At 42.2% G+C, this 25,683-nt stretch overlaps 1 protein-coding gene across 5 annotated transcripts in view; it reads right to left on the bottom strand.

The window, feature by feature from the left end:
* The window catches only part of LOC128699941 (ATP-dependent helicase brm), a 232,990-nt gene that overhangs the window by 159,398 nt on the left and 47,909 nt on the right, over positions 1 to 25,683 (bottom strand). For all 5 annotated transcript variants that reach the window (XM_070102471.1, XM_070102470.1, XM_070102468.1 and 2 more), the window contains 2 exons: positions 20,878 to 21,080; positions 2,429 to 2,726 (listed from right to left, as the gene is read on the bottom strand). In XM_070102471.1, the coding sequence (XP_069958572.1) occupies positions 2,429 to 2,726; positions 20,878 to 21,080 (501 nt within the window). The remainder of the gene's footprint in view (positions 1 to 2,428; positions 2,727 to 20,877; positions 21,081 to 25,683) is intronic.

The raw sequence follows: 25,683 nt of genomic DNA, 5'->3' as shown, positions 1-25,683 counted from the left end.
TTGAGCTCAATTTCAAGCTACTTATGGTCAGAAAGTCAACCAAAATTATCTCTATTTTAGTAGTACACCTATTCTATTAAATAATACCAAGAAGCAGTGAATAAAACAATAAAAAAAAATCTAAGAATACACCTCAAAGTTACTATTTTAAACCATACAAAATGTCAAAGTTTTGCTCTTCTTATCAAGCACCACGTGGGTCAAGATTTTTTTTATACTGTGCACACTCACCACACAGACCCATTCTCTCATATCCAGGTCAAGATTTGCCACTCACAGTTTATCTATGCTGAGTTCATGATGCAGAACTACATGAGGGACCTGACCTCTACCATGTAGTTCTACATGACAGCCACTAAGGGACCCTGACCTCTACCATGTAGTTCTACGTGACAGCCACTGGAGGCCCTGACCTCTACCATGTAGTTCTACGTGACAGCCACTAAGGGACCCTGACCTCTACCATGTAGTTCTACGTGACAGCCACTAAGGGACCCTGACCTCTACCATGTAGTTCTACACAAAAGCTACTGAAGGGTGAAAGGATAACTGTCCAAATTAACCCTTTAAGAGTCCAGATCCTCAATCTGAAACTTGCCCACAGGATCCAAGAATTTTCTATAATTTTTTTTCTTTTTTCTTTTGAAATGGTAGAGAATCTTTTTTCTGAAGGTAATAAAACAAAAAGTGCCAAATTTGATGGAAAACTGAAGAAATTATGCTATTGCAAATTTTGCTGTGTCAATGTTATTTACTTACTGAAGATTTTGACCACTGAGTCTCATTTTAGGTCAATTACATTGTTCCAGTTGACCAAAATATTATCTATTTCACTAGTATGTCTTCCATTTTATTGACTGAGCACAAGAAACTCTCCAATCAACTATTTCAACTACTCAATACAGTGATCAGATATTGGTAATTTGGCCAATTTCAAACAAATTTTAAAATATTCCAATTTCAAAATAGAGTCCAGAATAAACAATGCAGACATTCCTGGCACTAAAATAACAATTCTTCTGTTCATTAGTTATGTTCTCAGACTTAACACATGAATTCCATTTTTATTTTTTATTCACACAATAAAATAGAAGATTTACTTTCATGCAACATTGTAATAATTGTATAAATAATATCAGTGCCTTTGCAAATGCACATTAGACCCACCAGTTGACGTGTTTGGATGCGTGATGTAATTTGTTTACTATTGAACATCAGCAAAAATCAAACATTTCCCCTAATTTGAGCTACATTTCAAGCTATTTTCATTCATAAAACAAATCAATATCTTCTCTATTTCTGTAATATATTTTTCGTTCTATCAAATAAGACCAAGAAACTGAATACAGCTATAAAAACAATATGAAAATACACCACAAAGACGCTGTTTTATACCAAAAACACGGTCGCAGTTGTTTTTCTTATTATGCACTGCGTGCTTAAGATTTTTTTATATGGTGCAGACTTGCCACACAGACCTATTCTCTCACATCCAGGCCCAAATTTACTGCTCATGACTTATCTGAGCTGAGCTCCCGGCACAGACCATGGCATCAAACCCGTAGAACAATGGCACGGACCCTCAAATGGTTAAAAAGGATGCATCACTAATATGGTCTTCCACCTCAAATATTTGTTCATCACTGGTTGCCTCCCATTGAGGCAGACCAACCTGAAAAACAGGAAATGCTTTCAAATATTTTTTTCATTTTTCATTTAGTAACTGATTACAGGACAAGGTGATACAGGCACCTTGCTCCCGGCATTTTAGACACCTCTTACAACACACTTGGCTTGTGGGGGAAGGATTCTTCTCCACTTTCCCATAGAGAACCTCTCATACAGGTAGGCCCCAGTTATATAGCAGGTTAGGTTCCAAGCTACTGCTGTATGTACAGCAGTAGCCCAGAGCCTAACCTGCTCTATAATGGGGGGCCCTCCTGTACAGCAGTAGCCCAGACTCTAAACTATTGTATAACTGGGGCCCTCTCATGAGGGCCCTGCTTATACAGGTTAGGCTCTGGGCTACTGCTGTATGGGAGGGCCCTGCTTATACAGCATGTTAGGTTCTGGGCTACTGCTGTACGGGAGGGCCCCGCTTATACAGCATGTTAGGTTCTGGGCTACTGCTGTACGGGAGGGCCCCGCTTATACAGCATGTTAGGTTCTGGGCTACTGCTGTAAAGTGAAACAGCCTTTTTTCACTTTCAAATTCATAAAAATGCCTGACAGCAAGTTTATACTATCAAATAATATTCTCATCCTTAGTTTATAACGAGTAGCGAATATATTTATTGCAGGAAATCTCAATAAATGAAAAATGGTTATAACTGAAAACTGCTGCATTAGCAAAATGCTGTAAAGTGAAGTGCTTTAATGTGGGACCCACCTGTACTATGAACTAATAATAAATGAAAGAAACACTCACAGCTTTCTTGCGTTCCTCTCGATGCTTGAGTCGCTGGTCCTCTTTATGAGCCTTGACCATCTCTGTCAGATTGGCAATGAACTCATCAGTCTGCGTAAGAAGGTAGGCTAAACGTTTATCTTTCTTTTCATCAATCAGTTTGCGGTAACCTTCCTCGTCCTCCAGCATGAGGCGGCGCAAGCGTTCCTTCTCTATACGCTCCTGTTCTCTCTGCTTCTCTCTCTCAGCGTTCACGTGGTGCGTCAACAGTGCCTTGTTTAACTTATTTATCTTCTGATTATTTTGACGATGGTATTCCCTGAAATTACAAAACAAAAATTAGTTATTCACCAGCATTCAACCTGTTGTATTTACAATATTCAACCTGTTGTATTTACAATATTCAACCTGTTGTATTTACAATATTCAACCTGTTGTATTTACAATGTTCAACCTGATGTATTCACAATATTCAACCCGATGTATTTATAATACAGCCTCTCCTCACTTATCGACAGAGTTCCATTCCTAAGACCACGTCGGTAAACAAATTTGTCGCTAATCGAGGAACCACCCCTTGCTGACACTTCAAAAATGTCACCACCCGAAATTAAAACATTCAGTTTTGTGTTTGCTGTGAAAATCCTTTCAATCCATTCATTATTAATGGTGATACAACATGAAATAGGTCAATACTTACTTCAGAGATATTCCAGGAAACGTGCACAATGATGATTATTTGGGAAAAAAAATCAAGAAAATTGTACTTTTTTCAGTCTGTGCATAGGATAAGAGTGATCTTCTATAGTTAACTTTTAGGTGCATAATGCATAACATTTTCTGTAATGGTCACGGTCACTTTTTTTTTATCCCTCTCCTCCCTCCCCCACCACCCACCCATCAATACCTCTCCATATGTCAGATTTTATTAACATGGGCGTCTTTATCATGCTTCTACGTAATTTGTTATACCTAATATTTTTTTTTTTTTTTTTTTCAAAAAGTCGGCCGTCTCCCACCGAGGCAGGGTGACCCAAAAAAGAAAGAAAATCCCCAAAAAGAAAATACTTTCATCATCATTCAACACTTTCACCACACTCGCACATTATCACTGTTTTTGCAGAGGTGCTCAGAATACAACAGTCTAGAAGCATACACACATAAAGATACACAACATATCCCTCCAAACTGCCAATATCCCAAACCCCTCCTTTAAAGTGCAGGCATTGTACTTCCCACCTCCAGGACTCAAGTCCGACTATATGAAAATAACCGGTTTCCCTGAATCCCCTCACTAAATATTACCCTGCTCACACTCCAACAGATCGTCAGGTCCCAAGTACCATTCGTCTCCATTCACTCCTATCTAACACGCTCACGCACGCTTGCTGGAAGTCCAAGCCCCTTACCCACAAAACCTCCTTTACCCCCTCTCTCCAACCCTTTCGAGGACGACCCCTACCCCGCCTTCCTTCCCCTATAGATTTATATGCTTTCCATGTCATTCTACTTTGATCCATTCTCTCTAAATGACCAAACCACCTCAACAACCCCTAATATTATCCTGGAATAAATATGATAGGTAGATAAACTTTATTGATAGTAATAGCATAATTATACAATATTTTATAGTGACATAAGGCACACCTCCTTGCAGCATTGGGTAGCATCAGTTACTGTGACACCACTTCTCTCCCTCTGCTACAGCTCCTCCCACCTTGTAACGGTGCCAAATAAATACATATATTAGAAAGAAAAAAGTAAATAAAAAGGAAACTCCAACTTGATAACTTTGTTTTAATTTGCATAACTCTTACATATTACAGAAAACAATAAAAAGGCTAAAGAGGTCTTTGTGGCATTTATGGATTTGGAAAAGGCGTATGACAGGGTGGATAGGGGGGCAATGTGGCAGATGTTGCAAGTGTATGGTGTAGGAGGTAGGTTACTGAAAGCAGTGAAGAGTTTTTACGAGGATAGTGAGGCTCAAGTTAGAGTATGTAGGAAAGAGGGAAATTATTTCCCAGTAAAAGTAGGCCTTAGACAAGGAGGTGTGATGTCACCGTGGTTGTTTAATATATTTATAGATGGGGTTGTAAGAGAAGTAAATGCGAGGGTCTTGGCAAGAGGCGTGGAGTTAAAAGATAAAGAATCACACACAAAGTGGGAGTTGTCACAGCTGCTCTTTGCTGATGACACTGTGCTCTTGGGAGATTCTGAAGAGAAGTTGCAGAGATTGGTGGATGAATTTGGTAGGGTGTGCAAAAGAAGAAAATTAAAGGTGAATACAGGAAAGAGTAAGGTTATGAGGATAACAAAAAGATTAGGTGATGAAAGATTGAATATCAGATTGGAGGGAGAGAGTATGGAGGAGGTGAACGTATTCAGATATTTGGGAGTGGACGTGTCAGCGGATGGGTCTATGAAAGATGAGGTGAATCATAGAATTGATGAGGGGAAAAGGGTGAGTGGTGCACTTAGGATTCTGTGGAGACAAAGAACTTTGTCCTTGGAGGCAAAGAGGGAAATGTATGAGAGTATAGTTTTACCAACGCACTTATATGTGTGTGAAGCATGGGTGATGAATGTTGCAGCAAGGAGAAGGCTGGAGGCAGTGAAGATGTCATGTCTGAGGGCAATGTGTGGTGTGAATATAATGCAGAGAATTCATAGTTTGGAAGTTAGGAGGAGGTGCAGGATTACCAAAACTGTTGTCCAGAGGGCTGAGGAAGGGTTGTTGAGGTGGTTCAGACATGTAGAGAGAATGGAGCGAAACAGAATGACTTCAAGAGTGTATCAGTCTGTAGTGGAAGGAAGGCGGGGTAGGGGTTGACCTAGGAAAGGTTGGAGGGAGGGGGTAAAGGAGGTTTTGTGTGCGAGGGGCTTGGACTTCCAGCAGGCATTCGTGAGCGTGTTTGACAGGAGTGAATGGAGACAAATGGTTTTTAATACTTGACGTGCTGTTGGAGTGTGAGCAAAGTAACATTTATGAAGGGGTTCAGGGAAACCGGCAGGCCGGACTTGAGTCCTGGAGATGGGAAGTACAGTGCCTGCACTCTGAAGGAGGGGTGTTAATGTTGCAGTTTAAAAACTGTAGTGTAAAGCACCCTTCTGGCAAGACAGTGATGGAGTGAATGACGGTGAAAGTTTTTCTGTTTCGGGCCACCCTGCCTTGGTGGGAATCGGCCAGTGTGATAATAAATATATAAAAAATAACTCTTTCGCTGTCGGCGCCCTATAGTAGTACGGCTTGCAAGCCAGTGTTGGTGCCATAGTATTACGCCAAAGTTCTAGCGGCTTCAAATCTAGCGGGAGAAAGCTGGTAGACCTACATGTGAGAGAACGGGTCTAGTGTGTGCAGTACAAAAAAATCCTGCAGCGCTCGGTGCAGGAGAAAAAAAAAAACTCCGACTGTGTTTTTGGTTTAAAATGTAGACTTTGAGGTGCATTTCCGTATAGTATTTATGGTTGTATTCTCGTTCTTAATTGATAGAATGGAAGATATATTACAGAAAAAGAGATAATTTTGATTGGTTTCACGATGAAAAGTACCTTGAAATACCGTCCAATACATGTCCAACTGGCCAATCTAATACCCAGTCACGAATGAGTTGATATTATTTATACAATTATTACAATAATGCAGTAGTTTGCATAACAGTAAATCTTGTATTTTTTTGTGTGAATAAAAATTCAAAATGGCAAGCAAGAGTAATATAAGAGGGACCAGGAGCTGTGACTAATGTTATTTTAGTGCCTGGAATGTCTACATTGTTTATTCTGGACACTATTTTGAAATTTGTGTGAAAGTGGCCAAATTGCCAATTTCTGACCACTTTATTGGGTAGTTGAAATAGGTGAATGAGCGGTTTCTTGTACTTAGTCAATAGAATAAATAGAGTTCTAGTGAAACAGCTATGAGTTTGGTAAACTGGAACAATGGAATTGGCCAAAAGTAGGGCTCAAAGTAGGCGAAATCACCGCTGCGTAAATATCGCCGACACTGCTAACTTCGTGAGAGTGTAATTCCGTAAGTTTTCCATCAAATTTCATACTTTTGGTGTCATTACCATTGGGAAAAAAATCTCTTATCATTTGGTAAGAAAAAATAACTCTTTTTTTTTTAAATTCTTTGACACTGAGAGCAAGTTTGTGAACAGGAGTCTCGACAGTAAAAGGGTTAATTAAGAAACGCTTAAGCTCAGTGAGCAAGATACAGTGGACCCCCGCCTTACGAACGCATCGCATTACGTTAAATCCGCCATATGAAGCATTTGAATGCAAAAAATTTTGCCTCGTCTTATGTAATTCGTCTGGGACGCATCCCACGTGTGGCCTCAGCACCAGTGTTTACAAGCCAGCCAGTGCAGTCGCATCTATGCATACATTCGGTACATTTCACATTATCCCAGTGTTGGTAGACAGGGAAGTACTACCGTCCTGCCAGATGACTGTGAAACAAAAACCTGTAACTGTTTTGCATGATGGTAGGATTGCTGGTTTCTTTTTCTGTCTCATAAACACGCTAAGATAACAGGGATATCTTGCTACTCCTACTTACACTTTGGTCACACTTCACAGACACGCACATGCATATATATATATACATACATCTAGGTTTTTCTCCTTTTTCTAAATAGCTCTTGTTCTTTTTTATTTCTTCTATTGTCCATGGGGAAGTGGAAAAGAATCTTTCCTCCGTAAGCCATGCGTGTCGTATGAGGCGACTAAAATGCCGGGAGCAATGGGCTAGTAACCCCTTCTCCTGTATACAATTACTAAAAAAGAGAAGAAGAAAAACTTTATAAAACTGGGTTGCTTAAATGTGCGTGGATGTAGTGCGGATGACAAGAAACAGATGACTGCTGATGTTATGAATGAAAAGAAGTTGGATGTCCTGGCCCTAAGCGAAACAAAGCTGAAGGGGGTAGGAGAGTTTCAGTGGGGGGAAATAAATGGGATTAAATCTGGAGTATCTGAGAGAGTTAGAGCAAAGGAAGGGGTAGCAGTAATGTTAAATGATCAGTTATGGAAGGAGAAAAGAGAATATGAATGTGTAAATTCAAGAATTATGTGGATTAAAGTAAAGGTTGGATGCGAGAAGTGGGTCATAATAAGCGTGTATGCACCTGGAGAAGAGAGGAATGCAGAGGAGAGAGAGAGATTTTGGGAGATGTTAAGTGAATGTATAGGAGCCTTTGAACCAAGTGAGAGAGTAATTGTGGTAGGGGACTTGAATGCTAAAGTAGGAGAAACTTTTAGAGAGGGTGTGGTAGGTAAGTTTGGGGTGCCAGGTGTAAATGATAATGGGAGCCCTTTGATTGAACTTTGTATAGAAAGGGGTTTAGTTATAGGTAATACATATTTTAAGAAAAAGAGGATAAATAAGTATACACGATATGATGTAGGGCGAAATGACAGTAGTTTGTTGGATTATGTATTGGTAGATAAAAGACTGTTGAGTAGACTTCAGGATGTACATGTTTATAGAGGGGCCACAGATATATCAGATCACTTTCTAGTTGTAGCTATACTGAGAGTAAAAGGTAGATGGGATACAAGGAGAATAGAAGCATCAGGGAAGAGAGAGGTGAAGGTTTATAAACTAAAAGAGGAGGCAGTTAGGGTAAGATATAAACAGCTATTGGAGGATAGATGGGCTAATGAGAGCATAGGCAATGGGGTCGAAGAGGTATGGGGTAGGTTTAAAAATGTAGTGTTAGAGTGTTCAGCAGAAGTTTGTGGTTACAGGAAAGTGGGTGCAGGAGGGAAGAGGAGCGATTGGTGGAATGATGATGTAAAGAGAGTAGTAAGGGAGAAAAAGTTAGCATATGAGAAGTTTTTACAAAGTAGAAGTGATGCAAGGAGGGAAGAGTATATGGAGAAAAAGAGAGAAGTTAAGAGAGTGGTGAAGCAATGTAAAAAGAGAGCAAATGAGAGAGTGGGTGAGATGTTATCAACAAATTTTGTTGAAAATAAGAAAAAGTTTTGGAGTGAGATTAACAAGTTAAGAAAGCCTAGAGAACAAATGGATTTGTCAGTTAAAAATAGGAGAGGAGAGTTATTAAATGGAGAGTTAGAGGTATTGGGAAGATGGAAGGAATATTTTGAGGAATTGTTAAATGTTGATGAAGATAGGGAAGCTGTGATTTCGTGTATAGGGCAAGGAGGAATAACATCTTGTAGGAGTGAGGAAGAGCCAGTTGTGAGTGTGGGGGAAGTTCGTGAGGCAGTAGGTAAAATGAAAGGGGGTAAGGCAGCCGGGATTGATGGGATAAAGATAGAAATGTTAAAAGCAGGTGGGGATATAGTTTTGGAGTGGTTGGTGCAATTATTTAATAAATGTATGGAAGAGGGTAAGGTACCTAGGGATTGGCAGAGAGCATGCATAGTTCCTTTGTATAAAGGCAAAGGGGATAAAAGAGAGTGCAAAAATTATAGGGGGATAAGTCTGTTGAGTGTACCTGGTAAAGTGTATGGTAGAGTTATAATTGAAAGAATTAAGAGTAAGACGGAGAATAGGATAGCAGATGAACAAGGAGGCTTTAGGAAAGGTAGGGGGTGTGTGGACCAGGTGTTTACAGTGAAACATATAAGTGAACAGTATTTAGATAAGGCTAAAGAGGTCTTTGTGGCATTTATGGATTTGGAAAAGGCGTATGACAGGGTGGATAGGGGGGCAATGTGGCAGATGTTGCAAGTGTATGGTGTAGGAGGTAGGTTACTGAAAGCAGTGAAGAGTTTTTACGAGGATAGTGAGGCTCAAGTTAGAGTATGTAGGAAAGAGGGAAATTTTTTCCCAGTAAAAGTAGGCCTTAGACAAGGATGTGTGATGTCACCGTGGTTGTTTAATATATTTATAGATGGGGTTGTAAGAGAAGTAAATGCGAGGGTTTTGGCAAGAGGCGTGGAGTTAAAAGATAAAGAATCACACACAAAGTGGGAGTTGTCACAGCTGCTCTTTGCTGATGACACTGTGCTCTTGGGAGATTCTGAAGAGAAGTTGCAGAGATTGGTGGATGAATTTGGTAGGGTGTGCAAAAGAAGAAAATTAAAGGTGAATACAGGAAAGAGTAAGGTTATGAGGATAACAAAAAGATTAGGTGATGAAAGATTGAATATCAGATTGGAGGGAGAGAGTATGGAGGAGGTGAACGTATTCAGATATTTGGGAGTGGACGTGTCAGCGGATGGGTCTATGAAAGATGAGGTGAATCATAGAATTGATGAGGGAAAAAGAGTGAGTGGTGCACTTAGGAGTCTGTGGAAACAAAGAACTTTGTCCTTGGAGGCAAAGAGGGGAATGTATGAGAGTATAGTTTTACCAACGCTCTTATATGGGTGTGAAGCGTGGGTGATGAATGTTGCAGCGAGGAGAAGGCTGGAGGCAGTGGAGATGTCATGTCTGAGGGCAATGTGTGGTGTGAATATAATGCAGAGAATTCGTAGTTTGGAAGTTAGGAGGAGGTGCGGGATTACCAAAACTGTTGTCCAGAGGGCTGAGGAAGGGTTGTTGAGGTGGTTCGGACATGTAGAGAGAATGGAGCGAAACAGAATGACTTCAAGAGTGTATCAGTCTGTAGTGGAAGGAAGGCGGGGTAGGGGTCGGCCTAGGAAGGGTTGGAGGGAGGGGGTAAAGGAGGTTTTGTGTGCGAGGGGCTTGGACTTCCAGCAGGCATGCGTGAGCGTGTTTGATAGGAGTGAATGGAGACAAATGGTTTTTAATACTTGACGTGCTGTTGGAGTGTGAGCAAAGTAACATTTATGAAGGGATTCAGGGAAACCGGCAGGCCGGACTTGAGTCCTGGAGATGGGAAGTACAGTGCCTGCACTCTGAAGGAGGGGTGTTAATGTTGCAGTTTAAAAACTGTAGTGTAAAGCACCCTTCTGGCAAGACAGTGATGGAGTGAATGATGGTGAAAGTTTTTCTTTTTCGGGCCACCCTGCCTTGGTGGGAATCGGCCGGTGTGATAATAAAATAATAAATAATTAACAAGTTAAGAAAGCCTAGAGAACAAATGGATTTGTCAGTTAAAAATAGGAGAGGAGAGTTATTAAATGGAGAGGTAGAGGTATTGGGAAGATGGAAGGAATATTTTGAGGAATTGTTAAATGTTGATGATGATAGGGAAGCTGTGATTTCGTGTATAGGGCAAGGAGGAATAACATCTTGTAGGAGTGAGGAAGAGCCAGTTGTGAGTGTGGGGGAAGTTCGTGAGGCAGTAGGTAAAATGAAAGGGGGTAAGGCAGCCGGGATTGATGGGATAAAGATAGAAATGTTAAAAGCAGGTGGGGATATAGTTTTGGAGTGGTTGGTGCAATTATTTAATAAATGTATGGAAGAGGGTAAGGTACCTAGGGATTGGCAGAGAGCATGCATAGTTCCTTTGTATAAAGGCAAAGGGGATAAAAGAGAGTGCAAAAATTATAGGGGGATAAGTCTGTTGAGTGTACCTGGTAAAGTGTATGGTAGAGTTATAATTGAAAGAATTAAGAGTAAGACGGAGAATAGGATAGCAGATGAACAAGGAGGCTTTAGGAAAGGTAGGGGGTGTGTGGACCAGGTGTTTACAGTGAAACATATAAGTGAACAGTATTTAGATAAGGCTAAAGAGGTCTTTGTGGCATTTATGGATTTGGAAAAGGCGTATGACAGGGTGGATAGGGGGGCAATGTGGCAGATGTTGCAAGTGTATGGTGTAGGAGGTAGGTTACTGAAAGCAGTGAAGAGTTTTTACGAGGATAGTGAGGCTCAAGTTAGAGTATGTAGGAAAGAGGGAAATTTTTTCCCAGTAAAAGTAGGCCTTAGACAAGGATGTGTGATGTCACCGTGGTTGTTTAATATATTTATAGATGGGGTTGTAAGAGAAGTAAATGCGAGGGTCTTGGCAAGAGGCGTGGAGTTAAAAGATAAAGAATCACACACAAAGTGGGAGTTGTCACAGCTGCTCTTTGCTGATGACACTGTGCTCTTGGGAGATTCTGAAGAGAAGTTGCAGAGATTGGTGGATGAATTTGGTAGGGTGTGCAAAAGAAGAAAATTAAAGGTGAATACAGGAAAGAGTAAGGTTATGAGGATAACAAAAAGATTAGGTGATGAAAGATTGAATATCAGATTGGAGGGAGAGAGTATGGAGGAGGTGAACGTATTCAGATATTTGGGAGTGGACGTGTCAGCAGATGGGTCTATGAAAGATGAGGTGAATCATAGAATTGATGAGGGAAAAAGAGTGAGTGGTGCACTTAGGAGTCTGTGGAGACAAAGAACTTTGTCCTTGGAGGCAAAGAGGGGAATGTATGAGAGTATAGTTTTACCAACGCTCTTATATGGGTGTGAAGCGTGGGTGATGAATGTTGCAGCGAGGAGAAGGCTGGAGGCAGTGGAGATGTCATGTCTGAGGGCAATGTGTGGTGTGAATATAATGCAGAGAATTCGTAGTTTGGAAGTTAGGAGGAGGTGCGGGATTACCAAAACTGTTGTCCAGAGGGCTGAGGAAGGGTTGTTGAGGTGGTTCGGACATGTAGAGAGAATGGAGCGAAACAGAATGACTTCAAGAGTGTATCAGTCTGTAGTGGAAGGAAGGCGGGGTAGGGGTCGGCCTAGGAAGGGTTGGAGGGAGGGGGTAAAGGAGGTTTTGTGTGCGAGGGGCTTGGACTTCCAGCAGGCATGCGTGAGCGTGTTTGATAGGAGTGAATGGAGACAAATGGTTTTTAATACTTGACGTGCTGTTGGAGTGTGAGCAAAGTAACATTTATGAAGGGATTCAGGGAAACCGGCAGGCCGGACTTGAGTCCTGGAGATGGGAAGTACAGTGCCTGCACTCTGAAGGAGGGGTGTTAATGTTGCAGTTTAAAAACTGTAGTGTAAAGCACCCTTCTGGCAAGACAGTGATGGAGTGAATGATGGTGAAAGTTTTTCTTTTTCGGGCCACCCTGCCTTGGTGGGAATCGGCCGGTGTGATAATAAAATAACTCCAAAATAAGTCATCATGGACCCCAAGAAAGCTTCTAGTGCCATCCTTGTGGTAAAAAGGGCGAGAATTAGTATGGAATTGAAAAAAGAGATTAAGGAAATGTGTGCAAAGTGGGTTGAACTGCAAACCTTTACGGATGAAAATCACCCTGACACAGCTACTGCAAGCCGTGTTGGCAACTTGTACAATGACTATGTTATGGCCCATTTTAGGAAAGTCTTAAAGGAATGGGAGGTACAGAGCTCTATGGACAGATTTTTTGTGTGACAGAGGTCCAGTGATTCTCAAGCTGGTCCTAGTGACATTAAAAGAAGAAGGGAAGTAACCCCAGAAAAGGACTTGATACCTCAAGTCCTAATGGAAGAGGATTCCCCTTCTAAACAACAACTTCCACACTCTTCCCTCCTCCCATCCCATCAATCATCACCAGATCTTCAATAAAGGTAAGTGTCATGTATTCTATTCTTAGTAGAGTAGTAATTGTGTATGTCTTCTTCAGTTTGTGTGTATTAAAATTAATATTGCATGTGGTAAAAAAAAAAATTTTTCATACTTTGGGGTGTCATGAACAGATTAATTTGATTTCCATTATTTCTTAGGGGGAAATTTAATTCGGCTAAGGATAATTTCGGCTTACAATGAGCTCTCAGGAACGGATTAATATCCTAAGGCGGTGGTCCACTGTATGTCGATTATAATAATAGTAAATAATAATAATAAACAATAATATATAATAATAATAATAATAATAATAATAATTTATATGTAGTAGGTTGGTAGACAGCAACCACCCAGGGAGGTACTACTGTCCTGCCAAGTGAATGTAAAACAAAAACCTGTAATTGTTTTACATGATGGTAGGATTGCTGGTGTCTTTTGTCTGTCTCATAAATATGCAAGATTACAGGCATGTCTTGCTACTTCTACTTACACTTAGGTCACACTACACATACATGTACAAGCATATATATACACACCCCTCTGGGTTTTCTTCTATTTTCTTTCTAATTCTTGTTCTTGTTTATTTCCTCTTATCTCCATGGGGAAGTGGAACAGAATTCTTCCTCTGTAAGCCATGCGTGTCGTAAGAGGCGACTAAAATGCCGGGAGCAAGGGGCTAGTAACCCCTTCTCCTGTATATATTACTAAATTTAAAAGGAGAAACTTTAGTTTTTTCTTTTGGGCCACCCCACCTCGGTGGGATACGGCTGGTATGTTGAAAGAAGAAGAAATAATAATAATAAACAATAATATATAATAATAATAATAATAATAATAATAATAATAATAATAATTTATATGTAGTAGGTTGGTAGACAGCAACCACCCAGGGAGGTACTACTGTCCTGCCAAGTGAATGTAAAACAAAAACCTGTAATTGTTTTACATGATGGTAGGATTGCTGGTGTCTTTTGTCTGTCTCATAAATATGCAAGATTACAGGCATGTCTTGCTACTTCTACTTACACTTAGGTCACACTACACATACATGTACACGTTTATTTATACACACTCATCTGAGTTTTCTTCCATTTTATCTTAATAGTTCTTGGTCTTATTACTTTTCCTTTTATATCCATGGGGAAGTGGAATAAGAATCTTTCCTCCGTAAGCCATGCGTGTTGTAAAAGTCAACTAAAATGCCGGGAACAATGGGCTAGTAACCCCTTTTCCTGTAAAGATTACTAAAAAGAATAAGAAGAAAATTGTCAAAGTGGGAAGTCTGAATGTGCGTGGATGTTGTGCAAATGATAAGAAAGAGATGATTGTGGATGTTATGAATGAGAAGAAGCTGGATGTCCTGGCTTTAAGTGAAACAAAGCTGAAGGGGGTGGGAGAGTTTCAATGGAGAGGAATAAATGGGATTAGGTCAGGGGTTTCAAATAGAGTTAGAGCTAAAGAAGGAGTAGCAATAATGTTGAAGGATAAGCTAAGGCAGGAAAAGAGGGACTATAAATGTATTAATTCAAGGATTATGTGAAGTAAAATAAAGATTGGATGTGAAAAGTGGGTTATAGTAAGCGTGTATGCACCTGGAGAAGAAAGAAGTGTAGAGGGGAGAGAGAGATTTTGGGAAATGTTGAGTGAATGCGTGGGGAGTTTTGAATCAAGTGTGAGAGTAATGGTGGTTGGGGATTTCAATGCTAAAGTGGGTAAAAATGTTATGGAGGGAGTAGTAGGTAAATTTGGGGTGCCAGGGGTAAATGTAAATGGGGAGCCTTTAATTGAGCTATGTGTAGAAAGAGATTTGGTAATAAGTAATACATATTTTATGAAAAAGAGGATAAATAAATATACAAGGTATGATGTAGCACGTAATGAAAGTAGTTTATTAGATTATGTATTGGTGGATAAAAGGTTGATGGGTAGGCTCCAGGATGTACATGTTTATAGAGGGGCAACTGATATATTGGATCATTATTATTTTTACAAAGTAGAAGTGATGCAAGGAGGGAAGAGTATATGGAGAAAAAGAGAGAAGTTAAGAGAGTGGTGAAGCAATGTAAAAAGAGAGCAAATGAGAGAGTGGGTGAGATGTTATCAACAAATTTTGTTGAAAATAAGAAAAAGTTTTGGAGTGAGATTAACAAGTTAAGAAAGCCTAGAGAACAAATGGATTTGTCAGTTAAAAATAGGAGAGGAGAGTTATTAAATGGAGAGGTAGAGGTATTGGGAAGATGGAAGGAATATTTTGAGGAATTGTTAAATGTTGATGAAGATAGGGAAGCTGTGATTTCGTGTATAGGGCAAGGAGGAATAACATCTTGTAGGAGTGAGGAAGAGCCAGTTGTGAGTGTGGGGGAAGTTCGTGAGGCAGTAGGTAATATGAAAGGGGGTAAGGCAGCCGGGATTGATGGGATAAAGATAGAAATGTTAAAAGCAGGTGGGGATATAGTTTTGGAGTGGTTGGTGCAATTATTTAATAAATGTATGGAAGAGGGTAAGGTACCTAGGGATTGGCAGAGAGCATGCATAGTTCCTTTGTATAAAGGCAAAGGGGATAAAAGAGAGTGCAAAAATTATAGGGGGATAAGTCTGTTGAGTGTACCTGGTAAAGTGTATGGTAGAGTTATAATTGAAAGAATTAAGAGTAAGACGGAGAATAGGATAGCAGATGAACAAGGAGGCTTTAGGAAAGGTAGGGGGTGTGTGGACAAGGTGTTTACAGTGAAACATATAAGTGAACAGTATTTAGATAAGGCTAAAGAGGTCTTTGTGGCATTTATGGATTTGGAAAAGGCGTATGACAGGGTGGATAGGGGGGCAATGTGGCAGATGTTGCAAGTGTATGGTGTAGGAGGTAGGTTACTGAAAGCAGTGAAGAGTTTTTACGAGGATAGTGAGGCTCAAGTTAGAGTATGTAGGAAAGAGGGAAATTTTTTCCCAGTAAAAGTAGGCCTTAGACAAGGATATGTGATGTCACCGTGGTTGTTTAATATATTTATAGATGGGGTTGTAAGAGAAGTAAATGCGAGGGTCTTGGCAAGAGGCGTGGAGTTAAAAGATAAAGAATCACACACAAAGTGGGAGTTGTCACAGCTGCTCTTTGCCGATGACACTGTGCTCTTGGGAGATTCTGAAGAGAAGTTGCAGAGATTGGTGGATGAATTTGGTAGGGTGTGCAAAAGAAGAAAATTAAAGGTGAATACAGGAAAGAGTAAGGTTATGAGGATAACAAAAAGATTAGGTGATGAAAGATTGAATATCAGATTGGAGGGAGAGAGTATGGAGGAGGTGAACGTATTCAGATATTTGGGAGTGGACGTGTCAGCGGATGGGTCTATGAAAGATGAGGTGAATCATAGAATTGATGAGGGAAAAAGAGTGAGTGGTGCACTTAGGAGTCTGTGGAGACAAAGAACTTTGTCCTTGGAGGCAAAGAGGGGAATGTATGAGAGTATAGTTTTACCAACGCTCTTATATGGGTGTGAAGCGTGGGTGATGAATGTTGCAGCGAGGAGAAGGCTGGAGGCAGTGGAGATGTCATGTCTGAGGGCAATGTGTGGTGTGAATATAATGCAGAGAATTCGTAGTTTGGAAGTTAGGAGGAGGTGCGGGATTACCAAAACTGTTGTCCAGAGGGCTGAGGAAGGGTTGTTGAGGTGGTTCGGACATGTAGAGAGAATGGAGCGAAACAGAATGACTTCAAGAGTGTATCAGTCTGTAGTGGAAGGAAGGCGGGGTAGGGGTCGGCCTAGGAAGGGTTGGAGGGAGGGGGTAAAGGAGGTTTTGTGTGCGAGGGGCTTGGACTTCCAGCAGGCATGCGTGAGCGTGTTTGATAGGAGTGAATGGAGACAAATGGTTTTTAATACTTGACGTGCTGTTGGAGTGTGAGCAAAGTAACATTTATGAAGGGATTCAGGGAAACCGGCAGGCCGGACTTGAGTCCTGGAGATGGGAAGTACAGTGCCTGCACTCTGAAGGAGGGGTGTTAATGTTGCAGTTTAAAAACTGTAGTGTAAAGCACCCTTCTGGCAAGACAGTGATGGAGTGAATGATGGTGAAAGTTTTTCTTTTTCGGGCCACCCTGCCTTGGTGGGAATCGGCCGGTGTGATAATAAAAAAAAAAATATTTAGTTGTAGCTACAGTTAGAGTAAGAGGTAGATGGGAAAAGAGGAAGGTGGCAACAACAAATAAGAGGGAGGTGAAAGTGTATAAACTAAGGGAGGAGGAAGTTCGGGGGAGATATAAGCGACTGTTGGCAGAAAGGTGGGCTAGTGCAAAAATGACTAGTGGGGGGGTTGAAGAGGGTTGGAATAGTTTTAAAAATGCAGTATTAGAATGTGGGGCAGAAGTTTGTAGTTATAAGAGGGTGGGGGCAGGAGGAAAGAGGAGTGATTGGTGGAATGATGAAGTAAAGGGTGTGATAAAAGAGAAAAAGTTAGCTTACGAGAGGTTTTTACAAAGCAGAAGTGTTATAAGAAGAGCAGAGTATATGGAGAGTAAAAGAAAGGTGAAGAGAGTGGTGAGAGAGTGCAAAAGGAGAGCAGATGATAGAGTGGGAGAGGCACTGTCAAGAAATTTTAATGAAAATAAGAAAAAATTTTGGAGTGAGTTAAACAAGTTAAGAAAGCCTAGGGAAAATATGGATTTGTCAGTTAAAAACAGAGTAGGGGAGTTAGTAGATGGGGAGAGGGAGGTATTAGGTAGATGGCGAGAATATTTTGAGGAACTTTTAAATGTTGAGGAAGAAAGGGAGGCGGTAATTTCATGCACTGGTCAGGGAGGTATACCATCTTTTAGGAGTGAAGAAGAGCAGAATGTAAGTGTGGGGGAGGTACGCGAGGCATTACGTAGAATGAAAGGGGGTAAAGCAGCTGGAACTGATGGGATCATGACAGAAATGTTAAAAGCAGGGGGGGGATATAGTGTTGGAGTGGTTGGTACTTTTGTTTAATAAATGTATGAAAGAGGGGAAGGTACCTAGGGATTGGCGGAAAGCATGTACAGTCCCTTTATATAAAGGGAAAGGGGACAAAAGAGATTGTAAAAATTATAGAGGAATAAGTTTATTGAGTATACCAGGAAAAGTGTACGGTAGGGCTATAATTGAAAGAATTAGAGGTAAGACAGAATGTAGGATTGCGGATGAGCAAGGAGGTTTCAGAGTGGGTAGGGGATGTGTAGATCAAGTGTTTACATTGATGCATATATGTGAACAGTATTTAGATAAAGGTAGGGAAGTTTATATTGCATTTATGGATTTAGAAAAGGCATATGATAGAGTGGATAGGGGAGCAATGTGGCAGATGTTGCAAGTATATGGAATAGGTGGTAAGTTACTAAATGCTGTAAAGAGTTTTTATGAGGATAGTGAGGCTCAGGTTAGGGTGTGTAGAAGAGAGGGAGACTACTTCCCGGTAAAACTAGGTCTTAGACAGGGATGTGTAATGTCACCATGGTTGTTTAATATATTTATAGATGGGGATGTAAAAGAAGTAAATGCTAGGGTGTTCGGGAGAGGGGTGGGATTAAATTATGGGGAATCAAATTCAAAATGGGAATTAACACAGTTACTTTTTGCTGATTCTGAAGATTCTAAAGAAAAATTGCAAAGGTTAGTGGATGAGTTTGGGAATGTGTGTAAAGGTAGAAAGTTGAAAGTGAACATAGAAAAGAGTAAGGTGATGAGGGTGTCAAATGATTTGGATAAAGAAAAATTGGATATCAAATTGGGGAGGAGGAGTATGGAAGAAGTGAATGTTTTCAGATACTTGGGAGTTGACGTGTCGGCGGATGGATTTATGAAGGATGAGGTTAATCATAGAATTGATGAGGGAAAAAAGGTGAGTGGTGCGTTGAGGTATATGTGGAGTCAAAAAACGTTATCTATGGAGGCAAAGAAGGGTATGTATGAAAGTATAGTAGTACCAACACTCTTATATGGGTGTGAAGCTTGGGTGGTAAATGCAGCAGCGAGGAGACGGTTGGAGGCAGTGGAGATGTCCTGTTTAAGGGCAATGTGTGGTGTAAATATTATGCAGAAAATTCGGAGTGTGGAAATTAGGAGAAGGTGTGGAGTTAATAAAAGTATTAGTCAGAGGGCAGAGGAGGGGTTGTTGAGGTGGTTTGGTCATTTAGAGAGAATGGATCAAAGTAGAATGACATGGAAAGCATATAAATCTATAGGGGAAGGAAGGCGGGGTAGGGGTCGTCCTCGAAAGGGTTGGAGAGAGGGGGTAAAGGAGGTTTTGTGGGTAAGGGGCTTGGACTTCCAGCAAGCGTGCGTGAGCGTGTTAGATAGGAGTGAATGGAGACGAATGGTACTTGGGACCTGACGATCTGTTGGAGTGTGAGCAGGGTAATATTTAGTGAAGGGATTCAGGGAAACCGGTTATTTTCATATAGTCGGACTTGAGTCCTGGAAATGGGAAGTACAATGCCTGCACTTTAAAGGAGGGGTTTGGGATATTGGCAGTTTGGAGGGATATGTTGTGTATCTTTATACGTATATGCTTCTAAACTGTTGTATTCTGAGCACCTCTGCAAAAGCAGTGATAATGTGTGAGTGTGGTGAAAGTGTTGAATGATGATGAAAGCATTTTCTTTTTGGGGATTTTCTTTCTTTTTTGGGTCACCCTGCCTCGGTGGGAGACGGCCGACTTGTTGAAAAAAAAAAAATAAAAAATAATAATAATTAATATTCAATCTGATGTATTTACAATATTCAACCTGCTGTGAATACAATATTCAAAATCTTCAAGATGCAAGATCTAATAATACAATCATACACACACAATCATTCAGTTTTCCCTCAAAAAAGCATTGTATTCCTAGTGGTGCATCAAACTAAAAACTGCAAGTACAAAATTAGATCTGCACCAAAAAATTTATTGACAACTTGGGTTCATTGTGTATTTCATCAATCAAGGCTTTTTAATTTTCTGTATTATTCTAATCATTTTTAATATTGATATTCATAAGACATACAGATGCTCCTTGTTTTACAATGGCCTGACTTATGACATTTAGACTTTATGATTAAATTTTTAGATTTTTGCCACTGACATGGCTAGTTTATTGTGCATCCGGGCCGGGTTCCAAGAGTAGTGAAACTCTCAAAACTCCTCAAAGGTAAGGTACACCCCAGACCCATCCTGTGGATGGTAGCACAAGAGAACATGGATACACAAATGACCAACTTTGCAATGGTGCATAAAAGTCGTGTTTTTGCCGCCATACACAACTGCACTCATCCAGCCATTTGTTGATAGGATAAACTTGCATTCATTTATTTACTTTTCAATACTGGTAGTACAGTGGACCCCTGGTTAACGATATTTTTTCACTCCAGAAGTATGTTCAGGTGCCAGTACTGACCGAATTTGTTCCCATAAGGAATATTGTGAAGTAGATTAGTCCATTTGAGACCCCCAAACATACACGTACAAACGCACTTACATAAATACACTTACATAATTGGTCGCATTCGGAGGTGATCGTTATGCGGGGGTCCACTGTATTTAGATAGTTACAGTAATTATCTGTTTAATTACTTATTCAGTGACAGTTATTTGCTTATTTATCGTATCACACTTACATTCAACTAACGATATTTTCAATGGGTTCGTTGGAACGTAACCCCATTGTAAGTGGAGGAACAACTGTAATTAACAGAGTAAAGTGCGACTTAATCATGGGAGAAAAAGCATCGGAAAATTTAATGTAATCGCTGATTACCCATTAACAAAAAAGTTGAATGATAAAAACCAATAAATAAGGAAGCCAGTGAATTCAAAGGGATGACTACACCATGAAAATTGTTAAAATCACAACAAATTTTTAAAACATCAAATAAGCTGTTAAAACAACAAGGAAGTTGTTAAAAATCAAGGAAGTTATTAAAACATCAAGAAAATCGTTAAAACATCACGAAAATTGTTAAAATGTCTAGAAAATCTTTAAAACATCAAGGAAGTTGATAAAACATCAAGAAAACTGCTAAAACATCAAGCTGTTTAAAACATTTCAAAACAGAAAACCTTTAACCTTACTTCAGTTCTCGACCGTGCTGAAGAACTGCATTGAGATATTCTTGATGTTTCTGACGTTTCTTGCGATCAGCCTCCAGTTTCTGCTGCTTCTCTAACTTCTCGGTGATACGAGCTTCTCTCAGTCCCTGCCGCTTGGTCCTCTTATAGGCCTTAATGCTAATTGCTGTTTCTAACGTTGTATCTTTTTGATTACAGCCGACAACCTGAAAAAAATAAAACTATTCCTATTTCTGTACAGTTTGAATTATGTTAAAAACTACAAAACTGTTAGGTCAAGAATAAAATTATTTATACCTGGAGTTTACCTGGAGAGGTTTCAGGGGTCAATGCCCCTGTGGCCTCTTCTGTGACCAGACCTTGTGGTGGATTAAGGTGTGATCAACTAGGCTGTTATCGTTGGCTGCATACAAACCAATGTACAAACCACAGCCTGGTTGGTCAGGTATTGACTTGAGGTGTCTGTCCAGCACATTCTTGAAGACAGTCAGGGGTCTATTGGTAATCCCCTCTATGTATGCTGGGAGGCAGCTGAACAATCTTGGGCCCCTGACACTTATTGTGTTGCAAGAAAATGATGCATAAAGTTTAATACATACACCAGCAACTACCTCATTTGTGCACGCAATATACTACTGTACAGTGGAACCTCGGCTTACGAGTACCCCACCATACGAGTTTTTCAGGATACCAGCAGTCGCTCGTTCAGTTTTTTGTTTCTGGATACGAGCAAATATTTAGGATGTGAGCTTCCCCCTCAAACAACTTTTTTATAGACCTCCAGATCTTACAAAAATAAAAGTGAATATATAACTGAAGTTAATTATCATGATGTATTATGTTGTTTTTACTGCTTAAGACTACAAAAATAATATTTCTTACCTTAAATTGTGGGTGCTGGTGTTTGTGGATGATTGTGGAGAGTGGAGAGTTATGTTGTGGTCCTACTGGGCTGAGGTGGATGGTACAAGTTCTGGTGCAAACATAAACACACATGCAGTTTAATGTGATCCTTTATTGACAACGTTTTGTCCACACAGTGGGCTTTTTCAAGTCACACACAGATCTGTGTGTGACTTGAAAAAAGCCCACTGTGTGGGCGAAACGTTGTCAACAAAGGATCACATTAAACTGCATATGTGTTTATGTTTCCATTGTGTTGGTATTTTATACCATTTATTTTCAGAAGCTCTGGTACTCAAGTCGATGGTTGTACTGGAGTGTGCATAAATTCTGTAATGGAGCTCTGGGCTATTTTACCCTACAGTACATTATACAACTGACGGTAAGGCATCAGCTGCTCTAGACACCATTTCAGAGTCCTCTTCAGTGAAAAAGTCTAACCTTAAGTCATTCAGTAAGTCAGTTAAGTCATTCAGTCAGTAATTCATTCAACTAGTCAGTAAGTCAGTATGTCAGTAAGTCAGCAACACTGGTATGCCTACTGGGTGTCATGACTGCTTGGCAGATACAAGATATGGTAATTAAAAGATCAAAACACAATTCACAGACACAGCTAGCTTGTAGGAGAGAAGTGGAATTGAACACGTATTCACGAAGCTGGGATGGTGGTGTCTGGAGTGTCGGGGAATGGCAGGGGATGGCAGGGGACGTCTGGACGTCTCCCCCGCTGTCCCACAACAAGGCGGACGCTTGAGGTAGGGAATGGCTGCCACCACTTGTCACATGACATATTTTATTCATTCTAGAGTATGTATCAGGTTTCTATGTTATTTATATTGTTTATTTATGTTATATTAGATGAATTGTGATAGATAAATAAGCCGTAGAGTTGATATCAGCGTCATATTCAAATATTCTGTCCTGCCTCTTGAGAGCAGGAATTCCACTGGAAAAGATTAATGGCATTTCAATTAATTTAAATGAGGAAAATTGACTCAGCATACGAGCAGATCGGGATATGAGCAAGGTCATGAAACGGATTAAGCTCGTAAGCCGAGGTTCCACTGTACTTCCCACCACCACAACGTCCCTCCTTCAGAGTGCAGGCATTGTACTTCCCACAACCACCACAATGTCCCTCCTTCAGAGTGCAGGCACTGTACTTCCCACCACCACCACAACATCCCTCCTTCAGAGTGCAGGCATTGTACTTCCCACCACCACCACAACATCCCTCCTTCAGAGTGCAGGCATTGTACTTCCCACCACCACCACAACATCCCTCCTTCAGAGTGCAGGCATTGTTCCTCCCACCACCACCATCACCACCACCACAACATCCCTCCTTCAGAGTGCAGGCACTGTACTTCCCACCACCACCACCACAACACCCCTCCTTCAGAGTGCAGGCACTGTACTTCCCACCACCACCACCACAACACCCCTCCTTCAGAGTGCAGGCACTGCACTTCCCACCACCACCACCACAACATCCCTCCTTCAGAGTGCAGGCACTGTACTTCCCACCACCACCACAACATCCCTCCTTCAGAGTGCAGGCACTGTACTTCCCACCACCACCACAACATCCCTCCTTCAGAGTGCAGGCACTGTACCTCCCACCGCCACCACAACACCCCTCCTTCAGAGTGCAGGCACTGTACCTCCCACCACCACCACAACACCCCTCCTTCAGAGTGCAGGCACTGTACTTCCCACCACCACCACAACACCCCTCCTTCAGAGTGCAGGCACTGTACTTCCCACCACCACCACCACAACACCCCTCCTTCAGAGTGCAGGCACTGTACTTCCCACCACCACCACCACAACACCCCTCCTTCAGAGTGCAGGCACTGTACCTCCCACCACCACCACAACACCCCTCCTTCAGAGTGCAGGCACTGTACTTCCCACCACCACCACAACACCCCTCCTTCAGAGTGCAGGCACTGTACTTCCCACCACCACCACAATGTCCCTCCTTCAGAGTGCAGGCACTGTACCTCCCACCACCACCACAACATCCCTCCTTCAGAGTGCAGGCATTGTACTTCCCACCACCACCACAACATCCCTCCTTCAGAGTGCAGGCATTGTACTTCCCACCACCACCACAACATCCCTCCTTCAGAGTGCAGGCATTGTACTTCCCACCACCACCACAACATCCCTCCTTCAGAGTGCAGGCATTGTTCCTCCCACCACCACCATCACCACCACCACAACATCCCTCCTTCAGAGTGCAGGCACTGTACTTCCCACCACCACCACCACAACATCCCTCCTTCAGAGTGCAGGCACTGTACTTCCCACCACCACCACAACATCCCTCCTTCAGAGTGCAGGCACTGTACTTCCCACCACCACCACAACACCCCTCCTTCAGAGTGCAGGCACTGTACTTCCCACCACCACAACGTCCCTCCTTCAGAGTGCAGGCACTGTACTTCCCACCACCACCACAACATCCCTCCTTCAGAGTGCAGGCACTGTACTTCCCACCACCACCACAACATCCCTCCTTCAGAGTGCAGGCACTGTACTTCCCACCACCACCACCACAACACCCCTCCTTCAGAGTGCAGGCACTGTACCTCCCACCGCCACCACAACACCCCTCCTTCAGAGTGCAGGCACTGTACCTCCCACCACCACCACAACACCCCTCCTTCAGAGTGCAGGCACTGTACTTCCCACCACCACCACAACACCCCTCCTTCAGAGTGCAGGCACTGTACTTCCCACCACCACCACAACACCCCTCCTTCAGAGTGCAGGCACTGTACTTCCCACCACCACCACAACACCCCTCCTTCAGAGTGCAGGCACTGTACCTCCCACCGCCACCACAACACCCCTCCTTCAGAGTGCAGGCACTGTACTTCCCACCACCACCACAACACCCCTCCTTCAGAGTGCAGGCACTGTACCTCCCACCACCACCACAACACCCCTCCTTCAGAGTGCAGGCACTGTACTTCCCACCACCACCACAACACCCCTCCTTCAGAGTGCAGGCACTGTACTTCCCACCACCACCACAACACCCCTCCTTCAGAGTGCAGGCACTGTACTTCCCACCACCACCACAACACCTCTCCTTCAGAGTGCAGGCACTGTACTTCCCACCACCACCACAACACCCCTCCTTCAGAGTGCAGGCACTGTACTTCCCACCACCACCACAACATCCCTCCTTCAGAGTGCAGGCACTGTACTTCCCACCACCACCACCACAACACCCCTCCTTCAGAGTGCAGGCACTGTACCTCCCACCGCCACCACAACACCCCTCCTTCAGAGTGCAGGCACTGTACCTCCCACCACCACCACAACACCCCTCCTTCAGAGTGCAGGCACTGTACTTCCCACCACCACCACAACACCCCTCCTTCAGAGTGCAGGCACTGTACTTCCCACCACCACCACAACATCCCTCCTTCAGAGTGCAGGCACTGTACTTCCCACCACCACCACCACAACACCCCTCCTTCAGAGTGCAGGCACTGTACTTCCCACCACCACCACCACAACACCCCTCCTTCTGAGTGCAGGCACTGTACCTCCCACTGCCACCACAACACCCCTCCTTCAGAGTGCAGGCACTGTACTTCCCACCACCACCACAACACCCCTCCTTCAGAGTGCAGGCACTGTACTTCCCACCACCACCACAACACCCCTCCTTCAGAGTGCAGGCACTGTACTTCCCACCACCACCACAACACCCCTCCTTCAGAGTGCAGGCACTGTACTTCCCACCACCACCACAACATCCCTCCTTCAGAGTGCAGGCACTGTACCTCCCACCGCCACCACAACACCCCTCCTTCAGAGTGCAGGCACTGTACTTCCCACCACCACCACAACACCCCTCCTTCAGAGTGCAGGCACTGTACCTCC

Source organism: Cherax quadricarinatus, chromosome 81 (genome assembly GCF_038502225.1).
Source record: "Cherax quadricarinatus isolate ZL_2023a chromosome 81, ASM3850222v1, whole genome shotgun sequence".
Classification (NCBI taxonomy): Eukaryota; Metazoa; Arthropoda; class Malacostraca; order Decapoda; family Parastacidae; genus Cherax; species Cherax quadricarinatus.
Note: the sequence above shows the minus strand (reverse complement) of the source record. Positions and strands in the feature narration are given on the sequence as shown.